Source organism: Convolutriloba macropyga, chromosome 3, assembly GCF_964194025.1.
Source record: "Convolutriloba macropyga chromosome 3, txConMacr16.3, whole genome shotgun sequence".
NCBI lineage: Eukaryota > Metazoa > Xenacoelomorpha > Acoela > Convolutidae > Convolutriloba > Convolutriloba macropyga.
The window spans coordinates 35,266,515-35,288,663 of NC_134470.1; the positions used below are offsets into that span (position 1 = coordinate 35,266,515).

Here is a 22,149-nt window from a genome sequence, read left to right on the forward strand (position 1 = left end):
CGTTTATTGGTCCTCGAGACCTCATCCGTTCTTCTGGTCGACTCCGACGGCTAGTGGAAATTGACTTTGACACTAAGCATCCTATCGTGCTGGATGCGCGTCATTATTTTGTTAATCTGTTCCTGCGGCATACTCATCTGAAGAACCATCATCAGGGCATCGATTACCTACGGTCAAAGGTACAGGAAAGTTATGCCATCCTTAAACTACGTTCCACACTACGTTCCATCAAATTAAACTGCGTCTTGTGTAGAAAGTTCTGTGCAGCAACCATTCAACCGATCAAAGCAGACCTCCCAAAGGAGAGACTCGCGTACCAGTCTGCTCCCTTTACCAACACCGGAGTTGATTACTTGGGCCCATTCTACGTCACCGTTCGTCGGACTACCGAGAAGAGGTGGGGATTTCTCTTCACTTGTCTGACTACTCGTGCTGTTCATGTTGAAGTAGTTCCGTCCATGATCTTTAGTTCCTGTGTAATAGGAGTGGAGCGGTTCGTCTCCAGTCGGGGAACGCTCGCTATGATTTGGTCAGATAATGGTACGAACTTTATCGAAGCGGAGAAAGAGCTCCGTGAATGTATCGAAATATGGAAAACGACTAACATCGCCGCCGAACTTGCAAATAACGGTATCGTACACTATTTAAATACGTCCCTCTCTTGCGGCAAACCAAGAAAGGATGAAGATGAACAACATAAGTCAAAGAATGAATTAACATAAAATGATAATCAAGCGCAAATGAAAATGAACTAAATGAAACGAATCGTATAAAAAATTTTACTGCATCAAATAAATAAATATGATATCTTTGAGTATCACATACCCCTTTTTTCGACAAAGAAAAATTGTGATAATAGCAATTTTTCGTATTTATAAAATAAAAACAATAATTGCAAAACTTGGTCCCTGGTTAAATAAATAATAGCAATACATGCACAGCTAAAAATAAAGTAATAACAGTTATGAATCAAAAATTTACTCATCAAATGTCTCTTGATTTTCGGTTCAAAAACCGTCATAGACCGTACCAACGTCTGGGTGTCTTGTTCCAGAAGTGAAGGAGCATGCGGGGCGGGAGGCGAGACTGCTCCGATTATCGGGGAGATCTTAATCTCATCCGGTTGTTGTTCGGCAAAGTTTTGGACAGTTTCAACAACTGATGCAGGTGGGGGCTGAAAATTCTCTACGTCTCCCGCTCGGCGTGGGCGTTTCTTTCGGTGGGGCAGCAATTGTTAAGTCCGATGACGAATTATCGAAACCATTGTAAGAGGGGCTACGGCGGATCCAGTCCGAAGATCTTTAAGCCTGTATAGTCGGATTTGCCATAGCGGAAGATGTAGGTTGGAGACAAGTTTGCTGCTCGCTATGAGAAATAGCGCTTTCGTCCTGCTGTTGATTGCGTAGAGCGAGAAAAGTTGGAACTTTTGGAATTCTTCCTCGCATCGCGCGTGAAATGTTCGATTTTGTGAATAAAACTCCGCTGCCCGGTTCACGTTTGCGATGTTCCATCTTTTTGTTCTCTTTGATTTTCCTTGTAAACTGTTTGTGGCTTCGGATATCTTCCTCCACCAACTTTTGGCCCATTCTTGGCACTCGACATTCTGCGTACACTATCAATGGAGTCTTACTCTCTTGCAACGTTCCAAATCTTGCAATGTCGCTGTTTCGTACCGTGACCATTGGTTTTCCAGGCTGTTTGATAGTGGATGTAGTGGGGCTCACTTTCAAAATATTCGAGCCTGGGGCAAGCACCTCATATAATCCTTCCAATTTTTCTCGGAACGCCGCTTGCAGTGTAGCTTTTTGGCGAATTTCACTTCAACAGCCCGTTCTTTGAGTGAAAGTGGTCGCCAGGCTCTCGTTTGAAGAAAGCGAGATCCGCCGTCCGTGCTCTCTCGCTCTCTGTTATGAGCCTCCTGTGCAGCCCGAGTCATTCCAGCTTCCACCTCAATGTCACTTCGATAACCATTTGTCCACTTCTCTTCCGGTAGGATTTCCTTTGGCATGACTGTGTCTTCATCTAAATAGTGGTTTACAATGTTTTCATACGAGAAGTTAGATAATTTAGGCGTAGTCGATATTACGCTTAGCGGGGTATTAGGCTTTCTGCCGAAATGTGCTTCGCAGGGCAAGATCTTTGTTGTTTTCTGCTTACATATCCGCAATTGCTGAATGACAATCTTTAATGCATGCTTTACTAGGAATGCGTTTTTAGCCGATTTTTTTTCTTTGGTACATGCAAGACTACTCTTAATCGTTTGAATGAGTCTTTCTACCAAACCAATAGCACAATGATCGTTTACCAGCGCTCGAATAATTTCAATATTGTTTTTGTTAAAGAAATTCTTTACTTGATGACCCACCAAACATTTCGCTTGATCCAATCGAATAGATCGAGGAATTCCGTGATTTTCGATGTACCTGTCCAAAAACTTTATAACAATTGGTCCATTAGCTTTGTCATAAATACATGCAGTGAGGTATTTAGAAAAACGATCAATAGCAGCTAGGAAATATACCTCATTAATGTTTTCATCGAATTTGGGACCTCCAAAATCAATTTGGATTTCTTGATTTGGTTCAACACATGAGGTCGAAATTGCTTAGTAGGAATTAAAGAATTAAGATTCTTAACAATTGCTGTGCAAGGTTTTTACTCTGTCGCTTTTACAATAAGCTCCCGGTTCATGTATGGCCACCAACAAAGCGTGGCCATGCAAATCATACCCCAGGTACCTGGGTGGCTTGCGTGGAGATCATCTGTCAGCTCCCCGCGAAATAACTTTATGAATCGCTACCTTTTCGTCGACACACACACACAGCCGGAACGTACGTGTAGATTTCTCCAATATGAGTGGATATACGGGTTGAGGGCTTTTAACCGGCTTTCGATGTTTGTAAGAATACAATCCCGTACCTCTTTTAAGACTGCATCCTTGCTTGTTAGAGATGCAATGAGAGACTTACTGAAGATTTATTCACGATATAATCAAATCTTGGGAGCTGTGGACTAGGCGTAAGAGGGGTACTGATGTTGGAAGAAAGAGCAGTGAATGTTGGTGTTGTTAATTATTTTTATCAATGAAATTAATTTCTAAATTGTTTTTGGAGTGGAAGTGATTATTTGAACAAGAAGTAAGCCGCTGATTTTTAGGATGATTTAAGGCAAAAAGCATTGGTTCTATTCTTGGGTTGCGAATTTTAGAGAAGTTTGTGGCATTTCTCCTAAGTGGCGGGAATTTTTGTTGAGTGCATTGAGTTTCGCGCTTTGCGAGAGTCAATTGATTCCGATTTTGGAATGATTGTTTACAATGAGTTGCATTTTGATTAGCGATAGAAGTGGTAATTGGTATTTGCGACGCGAGTTATGCTTATTTTAAATTGTCGAAATCACCACTGGTATTTGCAATGTGATTTCGCGGCGCGAGTGATAAGTGAGAATCATGCTCGTGTACGCGATTTTGGTGTATGTTAATTAAATTTATCGTATTATTTCTAGCCTCAATTTTAGGTAAATTGATGTGCAAGGTCACGTGTTTGGATTAATTTGTTGAAATGAACAGCAGATTCATTAGGTTTTAAACTGAGAGAGTTAACTATTGCAGAGATAAGTTTTAACTTTGCTACAATGAATTCTTTATCATAAGCAGAAACTTTTTTAGCTTTTTGATTTGGGTGCCGGGAGATGTAGTCTACTAGTCCCCTTTTCTAGCGCCAGCTAAGTGTTCAATATAGAAATTAAATGGGAGTAACCTATCAACCCAGCGAGTAAAGCGACTATTGTATAATTTATTGGATCGATTTTCTTTTAATATGGAAAGAAGAGCTCTGTGATCCGCAATGACTGTAAAGTGTTTGCCGTAAAGGTAATTTTTAAAATACTGAATAGACCAAACTACCCTAACACGTTCGAGTTCATTCACGCTATATCGATCTTCACGTGAATTTAGGAATCGGGATGTCAGTGCAATTGGTTTCCACCCATCAACTTAATTGTTCGAGAGCGGCCCCGAGACTGGAACGAGATGCGTCGCATTTTTCGCGCGCTTCGAGTGTCGGGTTATAGTGACTATTTTCCGTGGCGTTCGCGATGCCGTTTTTTATTTCAATAAAAAGATTTTCATTTTCCTCAGTCCAGATAAATTTAGATGATTTTCTTAGTAAAGGTCGGAGTGGATGGCTAATTTGAGCTGAGTTGGGTATAAATTACTGATATAATGGACTGGACCCAGAAAAGAACGGAGTTTCCCTAAAGTCTTTGGGGCCTCCAGAGACAATATAGTTCAGGTCTTACTCTCGATGTGTGAGATACCCGATTGTGATATATGATACCCAAGCCAATCAATTTCTAGTTTTGAGAAATGACACTTTGGAAGGTTAATCCTCAGATTTTCATCATCTAAGCGTTTAAGAAATTTCAAAACGTACTGTTTGTGTTCAGCTTCCGATCCTTTACTTACAATCAGAATATCATCGAGAAAACAGTGAGTATTTTAAGCCAATGAGAGTATAATCCATGGATTTTTGAAATTCTGGCGGCAATTCTGTCCGTTAAGCCATAAAATCCAGTATGAAATCTGTATGTGCCGGTCATGTCGCCACTTATTATATTAAAGTTACAGTGACTTGCTGTGTTAGAATTTAAGTTTAACTGACTGTACGCGTAATTCAAATCCAACGTAGGGAAATATGCTGTGTCTTGCGGTGCGGGAGCAATTATTTGTTGAGAAATAGATTCGATGAGCGTATCGATATCAGGCATTTTATACTTGTTTTTATGAAAAGCTTTATTTAATATTTTGGAGCCAAGTGCCAGTTTGATTGATTGGTCTTTCTTTACGGTAACTACGGTAACAATGGGGGATATGAAATATTTGTCAGGACAACGAGAAAGTTTTATTATGTGTTTTTCATCTAACAATTTTTTGAGCTCCGAGTTGACTTTATCTTGAAGATTAATTGGTATGCGTCTCTCCTTTTGATGTCTAGGTTGAAAGTCCTTATGAAAATTAGATTTAACCACATGATTTTCTGATCTTCCGATACGATATGTTATTGTTTTTAGCGGTATGTTCCTTGAATTCTGATGAAGAAGAAATGGTGTTTACCCGTTTATCTTGTACTGAAGAAGATTGTGTTAGCGCTAGACCCAGATGATAGAACAGCTCTCTACCCATGAGAGATTTGAGACCATGTGCAACGACTGTGAAAGTTGCCCGAATTCAATGTCCATCGGTTGCTTGTGATGGGAGTTTGTATTTTCCCTTCTATATGAATTGGTATCACATATCACATATCAGGGTTTTCTCTTTATTTTCGAAATCCTCAATATTCCCAGCTAGTTCTTTTAGCTTACCGTAAAATTGTTCTACTGGTTCTCCTCGAAGTTGTTTGGTTATGAGAAAAACGTGTCTGTCGAAAGTGATGTTTCGAGGACGAATGAAGGCGGCTTCCACGATCTTCCAAAATTCCGCAGTGGACAGTGTATCAATCATGATGTGTGGGTTCTTACAGTTCGACGTCCTTCCACCCCGATGCTCAAGTAGAGTAGAGACACTGTCTTTCGATCCGCAAGTGGCCATGAATTGTCTTGACACATTATGCCAATTTCGATTAGACGTTGGCACTTGTTTTGCCAATTCATCTTTTGCTGAGCGTTGCGAGCATTCCTTTCTCTTTCTGATTGTGCAGACGATCCAAGTATTGTTTCCTCATATATCGGCTCCAAAGGTAGCTCCACCATTTCAGGCTTTGGTCCAAGCAAAGTATCTAAGATTATGTTCTTTGCTAGTAGTGCCAATTTATATTGCAATCTCCATTTTTCCCAGCGAAGAGGGGGTCAGGTGTTGGTTTGTCCCAGAAAGAGTCTATCCCGAACGGTGTACGCTTGTTTGTTGACCGCGCCATGTCGTACACTATTTATATACCTCCGTCTCTTGCGGAGCGAGTTAGCTTAATTTGTTTAAAATGCGATTCGCGGTGCAAAATCCAATAATGATCTACTTTCGTTTACTTGCGGCGCGAGATACAAAGAGAGAATTGTCAACTGAATTTGAATTAAGAAAGTAAACTTATGAAACTCAAGTGCCTGTAATCAACTTAATAAGATGTGATCAGACATGTCTGATCACGAAACGGGAAACCAAGAAAGGATGAAGATGAACAACATAAGTCAACGATTGAACTAACATAAAATGATAATCAAGGGCAAATGAAAATGAACTATTTGAAATGCATCTAATAAAATTTTACGGCATCAAATAAATAAAAGAAATATGATCTCTTTGGTTATCGCAAAGGGCATTAAGTGCAGGTTCAATCCACCCAGTGCGCCGCACCAAGGTGACATCTGGGAGTGGTTGGTCCGTAGTTTCAAGAGGGTACTGTACACCATCCTCGGTACACGCCCTCACAGATGAGGTGTTGAACACTTCTTTTTGTCTCGTTGAACACGAACTAAACGCACGTCCGTTAACGCCCGTAAGCGCTGACCCGTCCAACCTAGGCGCAATAACACCTAATCATTTTCTACTTGGTAACCAAGCAATCGCAACTCCGTTCATCGTTGGCGTCGACGAGTTCGATCATCGTAAGTGGTACGCCCGTGCACAGTCCTAAGCCAATGGAATTTGGGCACGTTGGCTTAAGGAGTATGTACCTGCGCTGAACCGTAGATCTTAGTGGCAGACGCCTGCCGAGCAGCAGCTCAAGGTCGGTGATTTAGTTTCGATCGTTAAAGAAAGCAACCCCTGGGGGTTACTATCCAACTGCTCGGATTGAAGAACTTCGGTACGGCTCCGACAGCGTCGCCCGCTCCACCGTCGTACGCGCGTCGTGCGGAACGCTCGTCCACCCGCTCGCTAAGCTTGTACCAATTCTCCCAACATCTTCTTCCGGGCCGGAGGAGGTTACCGAGTAAATTGAAAGGAATAAATTATATCATTAGATAGTGAATTTGTGTGCGTATTATACCAAAACTTTCGCTCAGATTTTCCGTTCTAAATGCACTAAACGTATTATTTCTCAGTTATACCAAAGCCGATTTGCCACTCAGAATAATTTCCAAAAAGGCTCAAAATAGTTCGCTTAGCCTAATAAATTCCGTTTTTTGAACAGATTAATTTAAATTGGTGACCAAGACTAAGACCTGCTGACAAATGCAAGTGTTTTTCACTTATATTCTGGTGTCGCTTCTAAAATAGCATCGACCTGAACTTTTTGAATTAAAGAAAGAAAAAACTTTAAAAAAGTTTATAGCTTCTGCATAACTGAACATTAATTGAAAGTTGATGGTTAACAAAAGTTTATCTGCTTATTTCATAACCGTATATTTAATTTCGTGTCAAAAGTTCAGCTCAATAAAATTGTTGGCAACATTTCGGACGAACTTGACCTCAAAGCAACAACTGGGTTTGCTTGTCAATTTATCTTAATCCTTAAACCGAAATTTGGGCGTTCTTCAGTCGCTGTTTTGGGCTTCCTTTGGCGACAGCTGAACTAAATTGTTTGACAGAAAACGTAGCAAATTTTATTTATTTGCACAGATTTTGTTTGCTCGTTTGTTTTCATTTGTTTTTTCACGACTCACCCCCCGGATTATCGAGTAAGGAAAGTATGGGCAAAGTGGCGAGAGCGCAACTTGGATACTACAACTTTGGGTCGAGGGTCCAAGAACACACGCAGTTAATCAGGAGCTCGGACGTTGAACAGACATGGAGATGGGCAAAAAAAGTTCTCGAAATGGTGAAGCGTACGACTTCAGTTGCTGATAAAGGTGACTCTACGTCCGTCCTTTTGGTGCCAGACGCAGCTCCAGAGGTGTGTTCCGGCTTCGATTGAGGACTTATGGTAAACTTCAGGGCAGTCAAAAAAACCGTAAGACTTATGCCAAACTTAATTTGTTTTTCTTGATGCTGTAAATTTGATAGCTTAATCCGGTAAATCTAGTTTGCTCCCTTAAATTGAACGGAATCATATCCATTTTTTTCTCTGGTCACCGATAACCCACTCCTAACATTTTTCTTTGGAAAACATTGATTTTGACAATTTTGCAACTTCAGTAGCAAGTTACCCCGAATCGCATAACCGACAATATTATTGTTGCTGACTTTTAGCCTCTCCTGGAATCATGGCCAATAAAACACAAAAATTAAAAGAACTGACTGATAACTGTGCTCTAGGAAAACAAGAAAAAAATCAAAAGGAATGTCTTTTTAACCAACATGCTTCATAAAAACATCCAATCGGAACTGCTGAAAGAACCAATTGAACATCGCCAATCTCCTGACCTAGCCATCGACATAGATGTAGGCTAATTGAATCTGCAGTAAAATCAAACTCAAAATAATACACTGAATTTTCCTAGCTTAAATCCAGTAGCAATGTCCGCCCACAACCAATTCGGTCTAAATTTGGCCTCATGCACGCCGAGCACCCGGAGTGAAGTACAAGGAATCTTGTGGCACAAAGAAAAGTGAATCGCACGTAGAAAAAACTAAAATGCGTTCTATAAATTAAGTTACTAGAATTTCTCGCAAACCAAGAAAACCATACCCTAACAGCACTGGCAGAGAATCAGTCAGTTCTACCGAGAGGGGAGTGCAAAACGACAGCTCTGTAGACCTTTCTCCAGAAACAATTATAGCCCGCTTTATGATTCTAACTAAAGCAGTTCACATGACAACATGGTCGCCAGGAAAAATGACAAGGTAAATAAACTTAAGAGAAAGACTAGCTAACTTGCTAGTTGGAATGAACAGACAAAGATATTACTCAGCGAGAAATGACAACAAACACTTAATTGAAATGATCTGCAATGAGGTATGAAAAAAGTCTGCAGGGCTGAAGTTTAACTCGAGAACTAAATATGATATCGAATAAGATGTACTGCAGCAAGTGAAAAAACCAATATGATTGCCAATGTATGAACAACGTTGACAAGTGCCGTAAATCAGTGGTCTGAAGTGCTTATTTGCTGGTGTAATTAATTTTGACTCGATTTGAGACCTTTGACACTATTTATTAGATAGTTACTCGACACTGGTTCAAATCTCTGCGTCAATGGACACAATAAAACGTGTGCCGAGGGCACATAGAATTACCAAAACTGTCAAATTTGTCCGAACCAAGACAATGCTGATTTCTTTGTACAATTGGATGTTTGGAAATGGTTCACTTTCACAAATCATATCTTTTTTAGAATCGATAATGTCTTTAGGTCTCAACAATATGCAATAATGGCTCACAAGTCTCTAATCTATGCAAGACTTTTAAATCACTCAAATACCAAAAAGGGAAAACAACTTTCGAGAAATCTTCTAAAAGAAAACTCAAACTAAGTGTGCTTTTGCATATTATAGGACAGGTATTGCCTGAACCAAATTAGAAAACAGTTTTCAGAAATCTTTCGACGAACTGTACCAGCTCTATCTCAAATCTGTTTACTTTCTAAATTTTTGCCTGCATTCCCGTTCTGCTATGTACTAACTTATATAGAACATATATAGAACACTAACGTTGGTAAAAATGTGCATTAGTTTTAATTCGCGATAAAAAAAATGCTGTGAAAATCATTTGAGCATTAAAACATATCTACAAAATTATTTGAAAAACTCGCAAATGAGCAAAGCATAACGCAACGCCTTCGCGTTTTTCCCAAGCAAGGTATAACGTGTTATAATCAGCCGCAAAATTAATGTTACTGTAAAAGCAGAAAAAAAATAGCAGAGACAATTGCAAATATTTAAAATAATTATGAGAAAAGGAGATATGTTAAAAAATTTCTGAGCTGCCAATAGTACTTCTTTTTGTTTCAAAAAGAAAAAAAAATCATAAAGTTACCAAAATGTGTACTACTTACTGTTTTAGCTCCAGAACTGACATTATGAAAGTAAAAATTATGATTTTATAAAACCAAATATTGTGGCAACAGCTTTCAATTTCCGAAAAAAAAAGCTTCATTAAATTAAGATGTCCGCGAAAACATTGTACTTTTTAGAGAAAATACAGATCCTCTTTTTCCTGCTAGTACCTATTACTGCTTTTTATTTTTGTGCAGCCCAATGATTTTCAGACTTAACCAAAATAGAAGAAAATTAAGCAAATGAATTGAAAAAATTTAACACTTTGAAATTTAACTGAAATTTATTGAAAAGGAAATGGAAAAATAGCATTGCCTTTAAGCCTTTTGTTACCGAGTAAATTGAAAAGAATAAATTATATCATTAGATAGAGAATTTTTGTGCGTATTATACCAAAACTTTCGCTCAGATTTTCCGTTCTAAATGCACTAAACGTATTATTTCTCAGAAATACCAAAGCCGATTTCCCACTAAGAATAACTTCCAAAATGGCTCAAAAGAGTTCGCTTAGCCTAATCAATTCGGTTTTTTGAACAGATTAGTTTAAATTGGTGACCAAGACTAAGACCTGCTAACAACTGCAACTAGAATTGTCGAGTTATGCTGATGTGCTTTTGCCTTTGTACAGTACGTTGCTAAAAGTTGCCTTAACGTTATGATATAAAACATATAAACATTACGATAGAGTGTTTTGCACCTATATCCTTCTTCGAATTAATGGATAAAAGCAAATAGTATTTTGCAGAATTCTGCTAATTCACAAGGAAATTATAGAAAACAGTTGCTTAGAAAGCGGAATCAAACAAACAAATTTGCAATATTTCGTTAATCTGCTTCTTGGTACCTCTGGCTCCTCGAGCTAACTATTTTTAGTTAAAATTAGAGCCTCAATGTCAAACAAATAGATTCAACCCAAAAGAATGGTCATCAAGTTTATTTTTTTAGAAAATAAGAAGATCAATCAATAAATAGCAGCAGACACGTTCGCTAGACTTGAAAACAAGTCCACTAGTTCGTTTTGAAAATATACTTGACTCAAAAACTCACATAATGGACCGAATATGGGTCATTTGAGACCAGAACAACAGAAATCGATCTCTTAAGAGAAAGCGAACTGGAACTTTTTTTCATTTATGCATTCTTTTTTCCTGATGGCTTAAGTGATTTTCAAATTAGAGTTCTCCATTATTATTGGGCAACACTTTCAGTCAACAGAACATGTAAAAAAGCTCAAAGAAGCAGCCAACATTATTTCATTACTCTAACTTGAAACCTGTCGCGTTGTAGTTTGGGAGTTTAGGTTGACAAAATTGTTACAAAATTGATTTCATAAGGTACATTCTAAACAACCAAAACCGACAAACGTTCGGCGAATTGCCCTCAACCGACTGTCGAGCGGGATTGGGATGGAGTGCGCAGCGTTACGGGAGGTATGATGTGAACTGGCTGCGGCGGGATTGACCTCAAGAGAATTGCATAATTAGACTCGTAAGGCTTCACCAGTTCCCTTCAATTTCATACTTGGAGAATTGCTCAGCGATACAATGCCCTCAGGGCGTTACCTATTTTTCCCATTCCTAGTACAATTAAAACAATTGATCAGCAAAATGTATCGGATAAAAGTCGATAGTACAAAAATCGCATACAAACGTCTTAGCGGACTATTATAATTGCTACAAAATTCGTTTGAGAGCAGTTAACAAATAAGCAACCACTTGAGTAGAGAAATATTTTTAGAATTTCCCTGGTTTTATAGGCTGGAACTGAATTTAATGCTTGCAGTTCAGTTGGTTTGATACCCATTAGCGGTCCGATTCAATGTAACTTTCATAGGAATGCTTTAAATATTTTCACTTAATTTATTAGCAGGGGGTAAAATTCTTTAATGGGACGGAAGATTTATTTCCAAATTACTGCAAAATTCCAGCCAAAACTATTTCCTGAAAGCAACAAGGAGGCTCGGTAATGTGCGATTGCACATAAAGTTCCGACCCCGCTCATCCACAATTTTGGCATAATTGTCTACCAAATGAGGAACAGACAGAAACCCCAAAAAACTCACGTATTTGGCGTATGAACACAAAAAAATGGCGTATGAACAAAAAGATAGCCTCCAAAGCAAGTAACTCAGTGGAGTAAAAAATGATGCATTAGATTGATGAGATATATCAATATTTGGAAAGCGAGTTAAGACGAACAGCAAAATCAAACAACAACAACAAACATTAATTACATCAAAATTTTAATATCCGTTTTAAAAAACAAAACTTAATAACAAAGTCAACTTAGCGTCAGATAAAACTGAAACTAAACAAAATAACTTGTAATTCACCAGATAAGATACTAAACCTGTCCATAATAAGGCTTGGTAACAATTAGACAAAAAAGAACTCATACAGTGAAGTTAAAAAAATCGCTTATTTTTTTTTTAAATTAATTAAATTCAGAAGTATTGAAAACCATTAGAAATCAACCAACATATCCCATAAGTTTACTATTACCAGGGCTTCTATAGAAGGCCATTAAGACCTGTCCTTTTTCAATTTTTTTTGCGGTTAAAATTGAACAAAAAAAAGACAACAAAAACTCAATTAAAACTTGCAAGAAAACTTTGTCGAAGCAGTATGGCCATATTTTGGCCCTCAAAATTTGTTTGCTTGCTTTTTCTTCGAGCACCGATAATGTAGTGTGACCTCTCATTAATGAGACTAAATAACAAGTAGACAAAAAAGAAAAGGGCAAAATTAAGTAATACTTTTGTTTTTTTTTTTCGGAACAAAATTACTTCCTAAATCATGAAAAGCATTGATTACAAAATGAAACAATTAAAAAGTTCGTTTGTTCGTCCAAAGGAAGACCTTGAGACCAGCAATTATTATCTTACGTCTGCAGAAGACAAACACGACAAAAATCAATAAATATTCTACTTTTTGTGAAAAAACCGTGTCGAAGTCAGTAAAGTCATACGAATTCTTTAAAAACAATAGATTTTGTGCCACCAATCCCTTTTGACACCTTCCGTTGACCCCAATAATGTCATATTTGACCTGTAATTAACGAGACTAGGTAACAAATAGACAATAAAAAGAACAAAATTGCGAAGTTAAAAAGAGGTTTTTTTTAAAAACAATTGTTTTCAACGTCTTGAGAGCCAACAGCTATCTAATAAAATGAAAAAAATATCAGCTGATTCTGTTCTCCACAAAATTCAATAAAATTTGTCATTATACAGGAAATTTCATACGACTAAAACGACAAAGTCAAAAAAAACAGTTGAAACAAAATTTTAGAAATCAGTTAAAGTGCTTCAAGAAAGTAGTGTGGAAGCCGCTAAAACCTTAATCTATATCTTTTTTTTAATATGTTCAATTGTGCCTTATTCTGAATACCAATAATGTGATATGAGAACTGTCAATTATTTTATAATGTGACAAAACGAGAAAACGTGAAAAATGGACAAAATCTAAAAACTAAAAATGTGAAAGCTAGTAGTATCAAAGCCAGAAAACCATAACTTAAGGCGTAAACTGCAAAAAAATTAACTGCTAAATCAGCAGAAAGAAGAAGCATTCTTTCTTCGCTGACACCAAGCTACAAGTTGACCAAATAAAGAAAAAAATAGAGACAAACAATAAGCCATTATTTATTTAAAAATGTAATATTTTTAAAAGTCAAATCAACCATAAGCTTATAAATTTTAAACGTCAAATCTAGATGCAAAAATTTGGAGCTGCTTAGGAAGCCAATTTGATCTATCATAACAGCTTCGATTTGATAAGTTCTGTTCCTTAATTAAAATAAAAAAAGATCGACTAATTTAATTTAAAGAAAGACCGGCTGATTACAATCCGAATTTTTTTTTGGATTGTAACAGTCCAAGATTGGTTCAAAACTAGCCCTTCTAATGCTGTTCGTCCATTAGTAACACTTAATTTTTCAATTGTTATCGATATAAGTAATTTGTCAGTTAAAATTCAAAAATAAAAGCTGGGTTCTTGATAATCAACGAGAAAAGTTAGCAGAAAACAGCCAAGTTTTAATTACAGAGCACTCTCAACGGAAAATGGTCCCCTTTTGAGTCCACAAAGATTGTGTTAGTGTTGTTTGGGTGTGTACTTCCGGCAAATTTAATCAAAGTGGACTAAAGAAGCTTATTTCGTGAAAAAGGCTAAATTTTGAAATATTTAGCCAGAATTTTTGACAAAAAATTTATATAATAATGGTCGACAATATTTTTTGTCTTGAAAAATAAAATCAACAACACTATTCTTCAAAATTTGAACAAATTTTAGCAAAATTGGCAAAATTTTAGGCAAAGATTCGAATGAACAAAAAATATGAATAAAAACGACGGAATTCACTATACTTTTCTCAGAAGTTTAAACCTCGATAACTCCCTGTAAAAAACGAAAATAAAAACAACTTTTTAATTCCATATTCCGCGCTGGACGAGCTTTCTAATGATACCAGTCTCAACTCTCTACGATGAATATATCGATCGGCCAAAATTGTGTAAACAAAAAAACCCATTTGAGTGTATAGTTCCTCCCCCCTCAAGAGGGGTCGGAACAACTGAGGGTTCCTTTTGACTAAAAGTTAGCACAGTTACCCAAATGGCTAATTCGCAAGAACAGAAGAAAACGGTTATTTGAGGATTAGACAAAAGATTTTTCCTTTTTAATACACCACCCGTCTTCTGATCCGATTCATGGGTTCTCATACTTTCCTCAATTGATCCCAAATTGGTTGTTGTACTGTCAAATTACAGAAGCCACCAGTGCTAGTTAACTGATATACAAAAAACGTCAGTATTGTGTTGAAATTGTCAAAAAATTTAAATTTTTTGCTTTGAATTGTCACGTAGACATTGAAAAACTTTTTCATTTTGTCTGATTTAATTTGCACAAAATTGAAAACTAGCTAAATATATGATAAATAAATAACCATTAATGAAAATCTTTATAAAAAGAAAAAAACTTGGCATAATCTTCAGCTCCCATTTTAAGACTTCTGTTTAAATGTTAATTTTCGTGAAAAATTTTCAACTGGACCTTGACGCAAATTCATTGCCGAGGATTTTATCAGTCTGGCATAATTTAATTTAAAAATTAGAAAGTCACTTAATTTCTTGCTAATTGTTGCGTTTAACCGAATGGCAGCTATTTTTTTTTTCGCACATCACTGTCAGTGTTCAAGATAAAATTCTTTTGCGACTGATTGCTCATGTTGATCTTTTAAATTTCTATTAAAATCTGCTTTGTAATGTAAACAGTTGTCAATGCAAGAAAGTTTAAAAAAGGAGGATTCTGAATTTTGCAATTTTCACATTAATACAGAAAGTCGAACTCCAACGCTCCGCAAAAATTGTTTCAATTTGAACTTCGCAAAACTGATAGTCTAAAGCTTTGTCGGCCAGAACAGAAACTTTTAGACCAACTTGAGACGCATGTGGGAACAATCTGGGCTACACACAGCCTCGCAAGATCCCTCTTCTTCAATTAAAATTAAGTTTAACCGACACTTTGTAGTCATAGCGGTTTCCGCCGCTGTACCCAACCCCTACATTTCAGCTTTTATTTGCTGAAAAAATTGCCGGCAAGTATACCGATTACTCTTTAACTTAAACAATTATCTCAACCTAAGACAATGCTCAGATAGTTTACATTTATCTTGAGACGAAACGACGATCTCAGCCTCAAAGCAAGGGTTTAAGTTCCGCCTAACCTGTGCCACAAATTAGTCGCCGGATTCATCTCGAATCTTCGTTAAAATCTTCAGAAGTTCACCTCTTAAGCGCTGGAGTGTTACGCTCTTATTAGACAGAAGAGCAACTAAAGAGTTCCTTTTCAGTTACTAAATTTTTCAGGTGTTGTTTTGAGAACCGCTCGTGAACAAAAAGAAAATGTTAAAAATTCATATGCATTGTGTTAGTATCCGGAGCAGTTTAAATGCAGACGAGAACGCTCCGCAGCTCCTGCTGATTTTGAGCTTTATCCAGTTGAGAATTTGGAATTAGGTCGAGGCAGTTTTGCACAATAGGAGAAAAGCGCAGCTGTTATACTGCAGAGGAGTTAGGAGGGTCACTTAGCGGGAATGAACTTCACATGCGCAAATTTTCCTCAAAGGAAAACTGCAGCAATTTTTGACGCAACTATTCGTATTTCACTCACTGTTTAACTTAAAAGCCAGGAGCAATTTTTTAGTTGGATCTACCTTCCTCTGCAAGCGCCCAAAATATTGAACTGCCTTATTAGCCTAAGTGATAAATATGAATGTAAAATATGAAATGATATCGTGCCTATAGTCTTTCTGATTGAGATGGGAATATCTATCACAGCTTATACAACTACAAAGAATACTTAACACTTATTAAGAAGGCTCATAAACGGACCGATTGAAAAGAATTAACTCCTATTAAGTAATCCCTCGACCTTTATTCTTTGGGAAGACAAAATGTTCGACCCCATTAAAATCTCAAGGCTGTCAGATTTTTTCATTCTACCACTATAAATCTAAAGCTCATCTGAAAAACATGTGCAAACAAATCAATTTGTAATCTATAAAGATTTGAACAGTAATTAAATCAGATATTTTATAGAACAAATAAAAACTATAACAAAAAGTTTTGATAAATAAATTTTGGGAGATAGGTTTATGATAACATACACGAAACTGCTCTGAGCATGTGTGTTTTCTACTATTTCTCTATTCGAAGATTCTGTCTGACTAGCTTGACCTGCATCAATCGCATTTCCATTTGAACTATTCGAAAGTTGCACCAAATAACCTTTGACTTTTGGTTGAACTGTTTTCGCCAATACATGATTTTTAACAATCTGATCTTCTCTGAAAAGTTTTGCCTCAATTCGCTCGGAAATTCTCCGGTCTTCAAAATAAATTCGATTGAGTTCTAGCAGTTGTCGGTGACCTAAACTTGATAACATGCTTGGAGAACTGACTATCTTATGCAACTGATCATAGGACATTTTCGAAAAAATTTCAGGTTGGAAAAACTCAAATTGCGATTTCGAAATCTCACTTGTTTTCCTCGAAGGCACACCAGCCATGATTGCCTTAGCTGAAAATATCATCGCGTTTTCCCATTTAGGAACACTATCTTCAACTTTCATGAAAACCTCTTGAAGTTGTTCGCGCGCGCAACTTTTCAAATTCCGCCCAAGATCTGAAAGAGTTGCCTTAGCCACATTTTTTGTCAATACTCGCGACAAATCCTGAACTGTCGCTCCGCAAATTAAATTTCCAGCTATTTTGATTCCTTTAATGGTGAGAAAACCATTTTGGGGGTCCGTAATCACCGGTAGAGAACATTTAAACAATCTGTTCAGTTGCTCTAGCGATAAATTGGGCAATTTTCCTAAAACTGCAATTAAATCGGGATTTTCGCACTGCTCATCGATACTTAAATCTAGTAACGGGTACAGTTTGCCTAATTTTCGAACTTCAAAATGCTGTTTCTTCTTGTCGTTAAATTCAAAGTTTTCTCTCAGTTTCTCATTAAACAGGGCCAAAACTTTCATCAATTGAGCTCGCGTTATATGCTTATGATGGGTCAAATACTCGAGACATCGTTCTAATTCGTATATTGAAAGCTCTTCAAATAATTCTGGAGAAATGAATGAAATTCCATCACGAATGTGTTTCAGCCTAGCACACGAAACTACAGCACTGTCACTGCGTTCGAAATCTGAATACACTGCTTTCACATTATCGGCTAAAACCTCCATTGATTTTTCCATCAAAATAGTAGCACATAGTTGTACTTCATCACTTGACTCGGGTAAAATTTTCGGATTCTGAAGTGATGATACTTTGACGATAGCCTCGAAAAACTCGATGCTTTTCGTATCAAACTTCTGAACTTTAAAGTTTGCAAAAATAGCTTCTATTTCGTTGGACGTGAAGACCAGGCACGTGTTAGGACCCAAAATGGTGAGAATTTCCGGGATACCTATAGCAATTTTTCCCTTTCCCAACATACTAGACAATTTGTTGTGCATGTGAATGCCTTGCTCTCTTGTAAACAAACAATCGGAAAACCTGTAAAAGTTATCTTTTAAGACCTCGTCGTCAACTAATTTGATTTTTTCATTCAAGAAACAATTTAATGATCCGAGAATTGCCATGTCTCGGCTATTGATTTGCGGCTCATGTTTTCTGTGAAGACTTTTCGAAGCACCGGAACAATTATCAACATAAAAACTGACCAGCGATTCAAATTTAGAGTTGATTACGAAGTCTGGCTGGTTATCCAGATTAATGCTTTCTCCAATCAGCCCAAAAATTGTTCTGCATTTCACGCTTTCCATTTTGAGATCAAGAAATTCTGTCATTTTGAAATGCTTCAACACATAGCCCCCAAGAGCTTCGATTTCCGAATATGTCAAATCGATCAGAGAAAAGTTTGCAAAACTAGGCTTCCGATAGAATTCTTTCCAAGTTTTTGTTTTCACCGCTATCTCAATCAAAACTTGTTCGCTTAACGTTTTCTTGACTAGCAATTCGATGACGTCGAAGAAGTCAGAATCGGCTATTCGTGACATATGACTCGGAGCAAAAGAGGCCGCGAAGTTATGCCGTCTTGCAATTTCAGGACTCAATTTGAAATCATCGCCAATCGAATCAAGCAATAGAAGTTTAAATTCGTCTTCTCCCGTTATTGTTTTATGATCGACCGGGTTTATGTTAACGAGCCCCTCATCGGGCAAATATCTGAAGCCTATATCAGCTAGCAGACTAGGCTTATTTAGCCGAAAAATTCCAAAATCCGATAAATATTTTTCACCCAATGACAAAAGCGCTTCAGCAGGCAATTTACTGGAATCTTCCTGTTCTAGAAAATGATAGCGTTGCAATGGCGTGAAGTTATGTTCATTTTCCCTTAAAAATTCGACATGATCTTTACTATCAGAAATGCGCAACGTGGGCAACTGCTCCAATTTTGCGCCTTTGATCAGAGACTGGACCTCAGAAGCGGTCGCTAAGTTAACACTCGCTCTATTTGTCAGTTTTAAATAGCAATACAAAACTTGCATTTTCTTTCCAAGTTCCAGGTTGTCATTAAACTGTGCTATGTCTTTGACGACAGTGGCCAATTCTTCACTTGATTCTTGAACAGCTATGTTTTCAAAACTTTCACACAGCTCCTGACCAGACCACAAATTAGGCATCGTTGATGCAAATGTATGCTCTCTGTGTCTTATTGGCAAACCAGTACTCACAGAGCGTCGCAATTCAAACTCAAGATTCTCAATCAAAGCAAAATTCTTACTATAGTTTGAAATCAATCGCGCGATTCCTTTCTCTCGTCGCGTATGATACAAACTGTATTCAAAAACTTTAATGCTCATGAAAGGAAGTAACATCGATACTGACTTGAAAAACTTTTCATTTTTCTCGAAAACGGAGAACTCAATAAAAGAATCAATCAAAACTTGAGATGTGATTCGGTTCATAGGAGCTGCATTCGGTGTCGACTTGTAGACGTCTAATAAAGGCTGCATTTTGTTCGAGAACATTCTTGCACCAATCCGTTTTCTTTGTCGTCGCCTCAATTCGCGAACGAAGTTTGGAGCCATACACGGCAGAAGCGATGCCAAATCTTTTGCTTCAACATACTCAATTTCGGATATCTCTGGAACCCAGGCGGACAACATCATGTTGCATAAGAACGAGTTCGAGTTCCAAAAATCTTGAGGCACGAACACTCCATAATACAGCATTGCATCCCTGTTGAAATTCATCAGAGCAATCCAGCGATAGGAAATTCCTTGGAATATCTGGCTGTACTCGGATTGCTTCAACTGAGGGAAGCTACTGTCGAACACATCTGTCATTCTGTCAAACCTAAAAGACACTTAATTTGGTACTATAAAACTCGATTTCAAATTTCTAAACTATAATCGAGCAGTCATAACCGCACATTACATCATTCACACAAAGTGGATATAAAGACGCGCCGTTTTCTTAATGATTGTTTTTCTCGAATAGATTCCCTTCAAATTCTAATTACGGTTTAAAAACTATTCAAGTCACCGTATTATGGAGAAGATATATTTCATCGAGACGCGACTATCCTCTGCTATTTAATCCCTTCTCAAAGCGATTCTTTAAAAATCTACCTTTTAAAGAAATATGTAACATTCTTCTTTAAGAAGCAAAATATTTCGATGCGGTCAACTTTCTCTTGATATTTTTTCCTCTTTGATAAATTAGAGTAACAAATCGCAATGTTTCTGAGAAAATTGCATTGCACAGCTCATGAATCTCCTCTTCTTCTCTCGGAGAAATTAGCTGCTCATTTTTGGGCATTCAGGTCAATGGTCTTTTTAAATCTCATGGTAAATTTAGTATAGCCGTTTTATAGGATTCTCTTAACTGAAGAAAACCGTGAGATGCTAATCTATCACACTATACCTTGTCAAAACAACAAAAACCACAATAAAAGTTAATTTGAGATTTGATCCGAATACTAGATTCAGTTGCATATATTTTTGAGTTTTCACAATATAAACTTCGGTCCTCAAATTATAATTTTATTGCTAAATTTGCTTAACTGAAATTTCAATATTCAAGCCAAACCCAAACACTCAAAAATTGTACTTTTAGGTCTTTCTGAAATTAAAAAAAGTTATCCAAGACAACATGCCATATCCGTCTATAACAAAGTCAATGGCACGTCATTTCTGCACGAGTTAGTCTCAAGTATATTTAACTAAATGGTTATAATTTTAATTTACTTGTTGCAAAAAAAGTTATTTATCGCGAATAGAATAATCAGCTAACCTTCGATACAACAGATGCTGCAGGGTCACTTTCGAGTTCCACACTCGGCTATCGGAGTCAAAGTTACTACTGGACTCCTTCATAGCACCAGCCACAATATCCCCCAGTGTGTACGAGGGGTAAGTGCGCTCCCGGGGAATGTCCAGAAGTCGGACCCTCTGCTGGGGGTAAATATCCTGGTTAACAACCAGCGATACCACGTAATTTTCTGGTAACTGTTCAACCTCATCGTCGTTCAGGTGAAACAAGAGAAAATTCGATAGTTTATCGCTCAATGGAACTTTTAAACTTTGTGACGCTCCGGGTAAACTGATTTCTGTATACTCAACGGGAAAGTTGGCATAATTCTTTTCTGCATTCAACTCAATCTTAAACGTATCATAGTTTGCTCTGTTGATGCTACTTTGTGAGTAAAATCGATCAAATTTAACAAAGCCATCCAAACTTAGAGCACAGGCAAACTTGGCTACAAAGATGATAAAACAGGCAAAAATGTCAAAAAATTGCAAAAAGCTCATATTAAGTAGAAGATTTGGAAAACAGTTTGCAGAATTTGAAAGCTGAGAAAACACTGATTGAGGTGTAAAAATCACATTTATATTTGTTCCGCTTTGCTAGCTCTATTTAATTTCCGTTTGGATATTATTCGACTAGAATAAACAAACAAATTTATTGAAATTTACTGGCATATTCCCAATTTTCCTCCAAAACAGGTATTAGCCAATCAGAATCAAGCAATTTCAGAGCAATTAATCTAAGTCAACGGAAAGGCAATTTTATTAGTTGTATTTACACGGATATTTTTCGCCTATTTAGCTAATAAAACATACAACAATAAAAGATGTAATTTTCCCGAGCTTCTCTTTTTGTTCACGCTGATAACTGTGGAATAAATACAATTTTCTTGAGGCAAACAGAGGTCTAATTAGGCAGAAAACAATCAAGGATCAGTGGGACCGATTATAAAAATCCGAGGCTACATTACGTAACTACCATAATGATGAACCTGCGACATTTTTGATTAGATAGAAGACGCTAATCCGTGGTTTAATCAAAAACAACAAACACAAACCTTAATTGGACTATTATTAGTTCGGCGTCTTCAAAATGCTGGCTAAGCATTAAAATGACTGATATGTTCAGTGAACAGATGCCTGGGGCAAATAATTTTGCAGCTAAATGGGGAAAGCGATATTGAAACCCTAAAACAGGGTGTTTCAGACAGCTTTAATAATTTAATTAGCAATCATTTTAAGGTTTACTATTTCAACCCACTCCAACAAATATCATTAGCCAGTAAAAAACACAGCAAGATCTATAAAACACATTGACCCTCCAGTGGGTCAAAATTTAAAATTATTGTATTGTTATAAGTATTGTTACAAATACGGCCTGTCCTCTAAGCATATACCATTCTCAGCTGTTTTGACATAGACACAACAAGTCTTAAAAGCAGCAGACGTAGTTATTTTAGATTAAAAACA

General features: G+C 37.1%; 1 protein-coding gene across 1 annotated transcript; it reads right to left on the minus strand.

Moving 5' to 3' along the window:
• Positions 1-16,395: 16,395 nt before the first annotated feature.
• LOC142336165 (uncharacterized) lies at positions 16,396-21,326 on the minus strand. The gene is made up of 2 exons (XM_075384777.1): positions 20,666-21,326; positions 16,396-19,726 (listed from the first exon to the last, which is right to left on the minus strand). The coding sequence occupies exons 1-2, from the start codon at positions 21,181-21,183 to the stop codon at positions 16,441-16,443; spliced, it is 3,804 nt and encodes a 1,267-aa protein (XP_075240892.1). The 5' UTR covers positions 21,184-21,326; the 3' UTR covers positions 16,396-16,440.
• Positions 21,327-22,149: the final 823 nt, after the last annotated feature.

Bases quoted from the DNA above. Each gene is read 5' to 3' on its own strand.
- LOC142336165 (XM_075384777.1), bottom strand. From the start codon at position 21,183: ATGAGCTTTTTGCAATTTTTTGACATTTTTGCCTGTTTTATCATCTTT. The intron at 19,727-20,665 runs GTTAGCTGATTA...AGTGTCTTTTAG, and splicing joins CAGCATCTGTTGTATCGAAG to GTTTGACAGAATGACAGATG.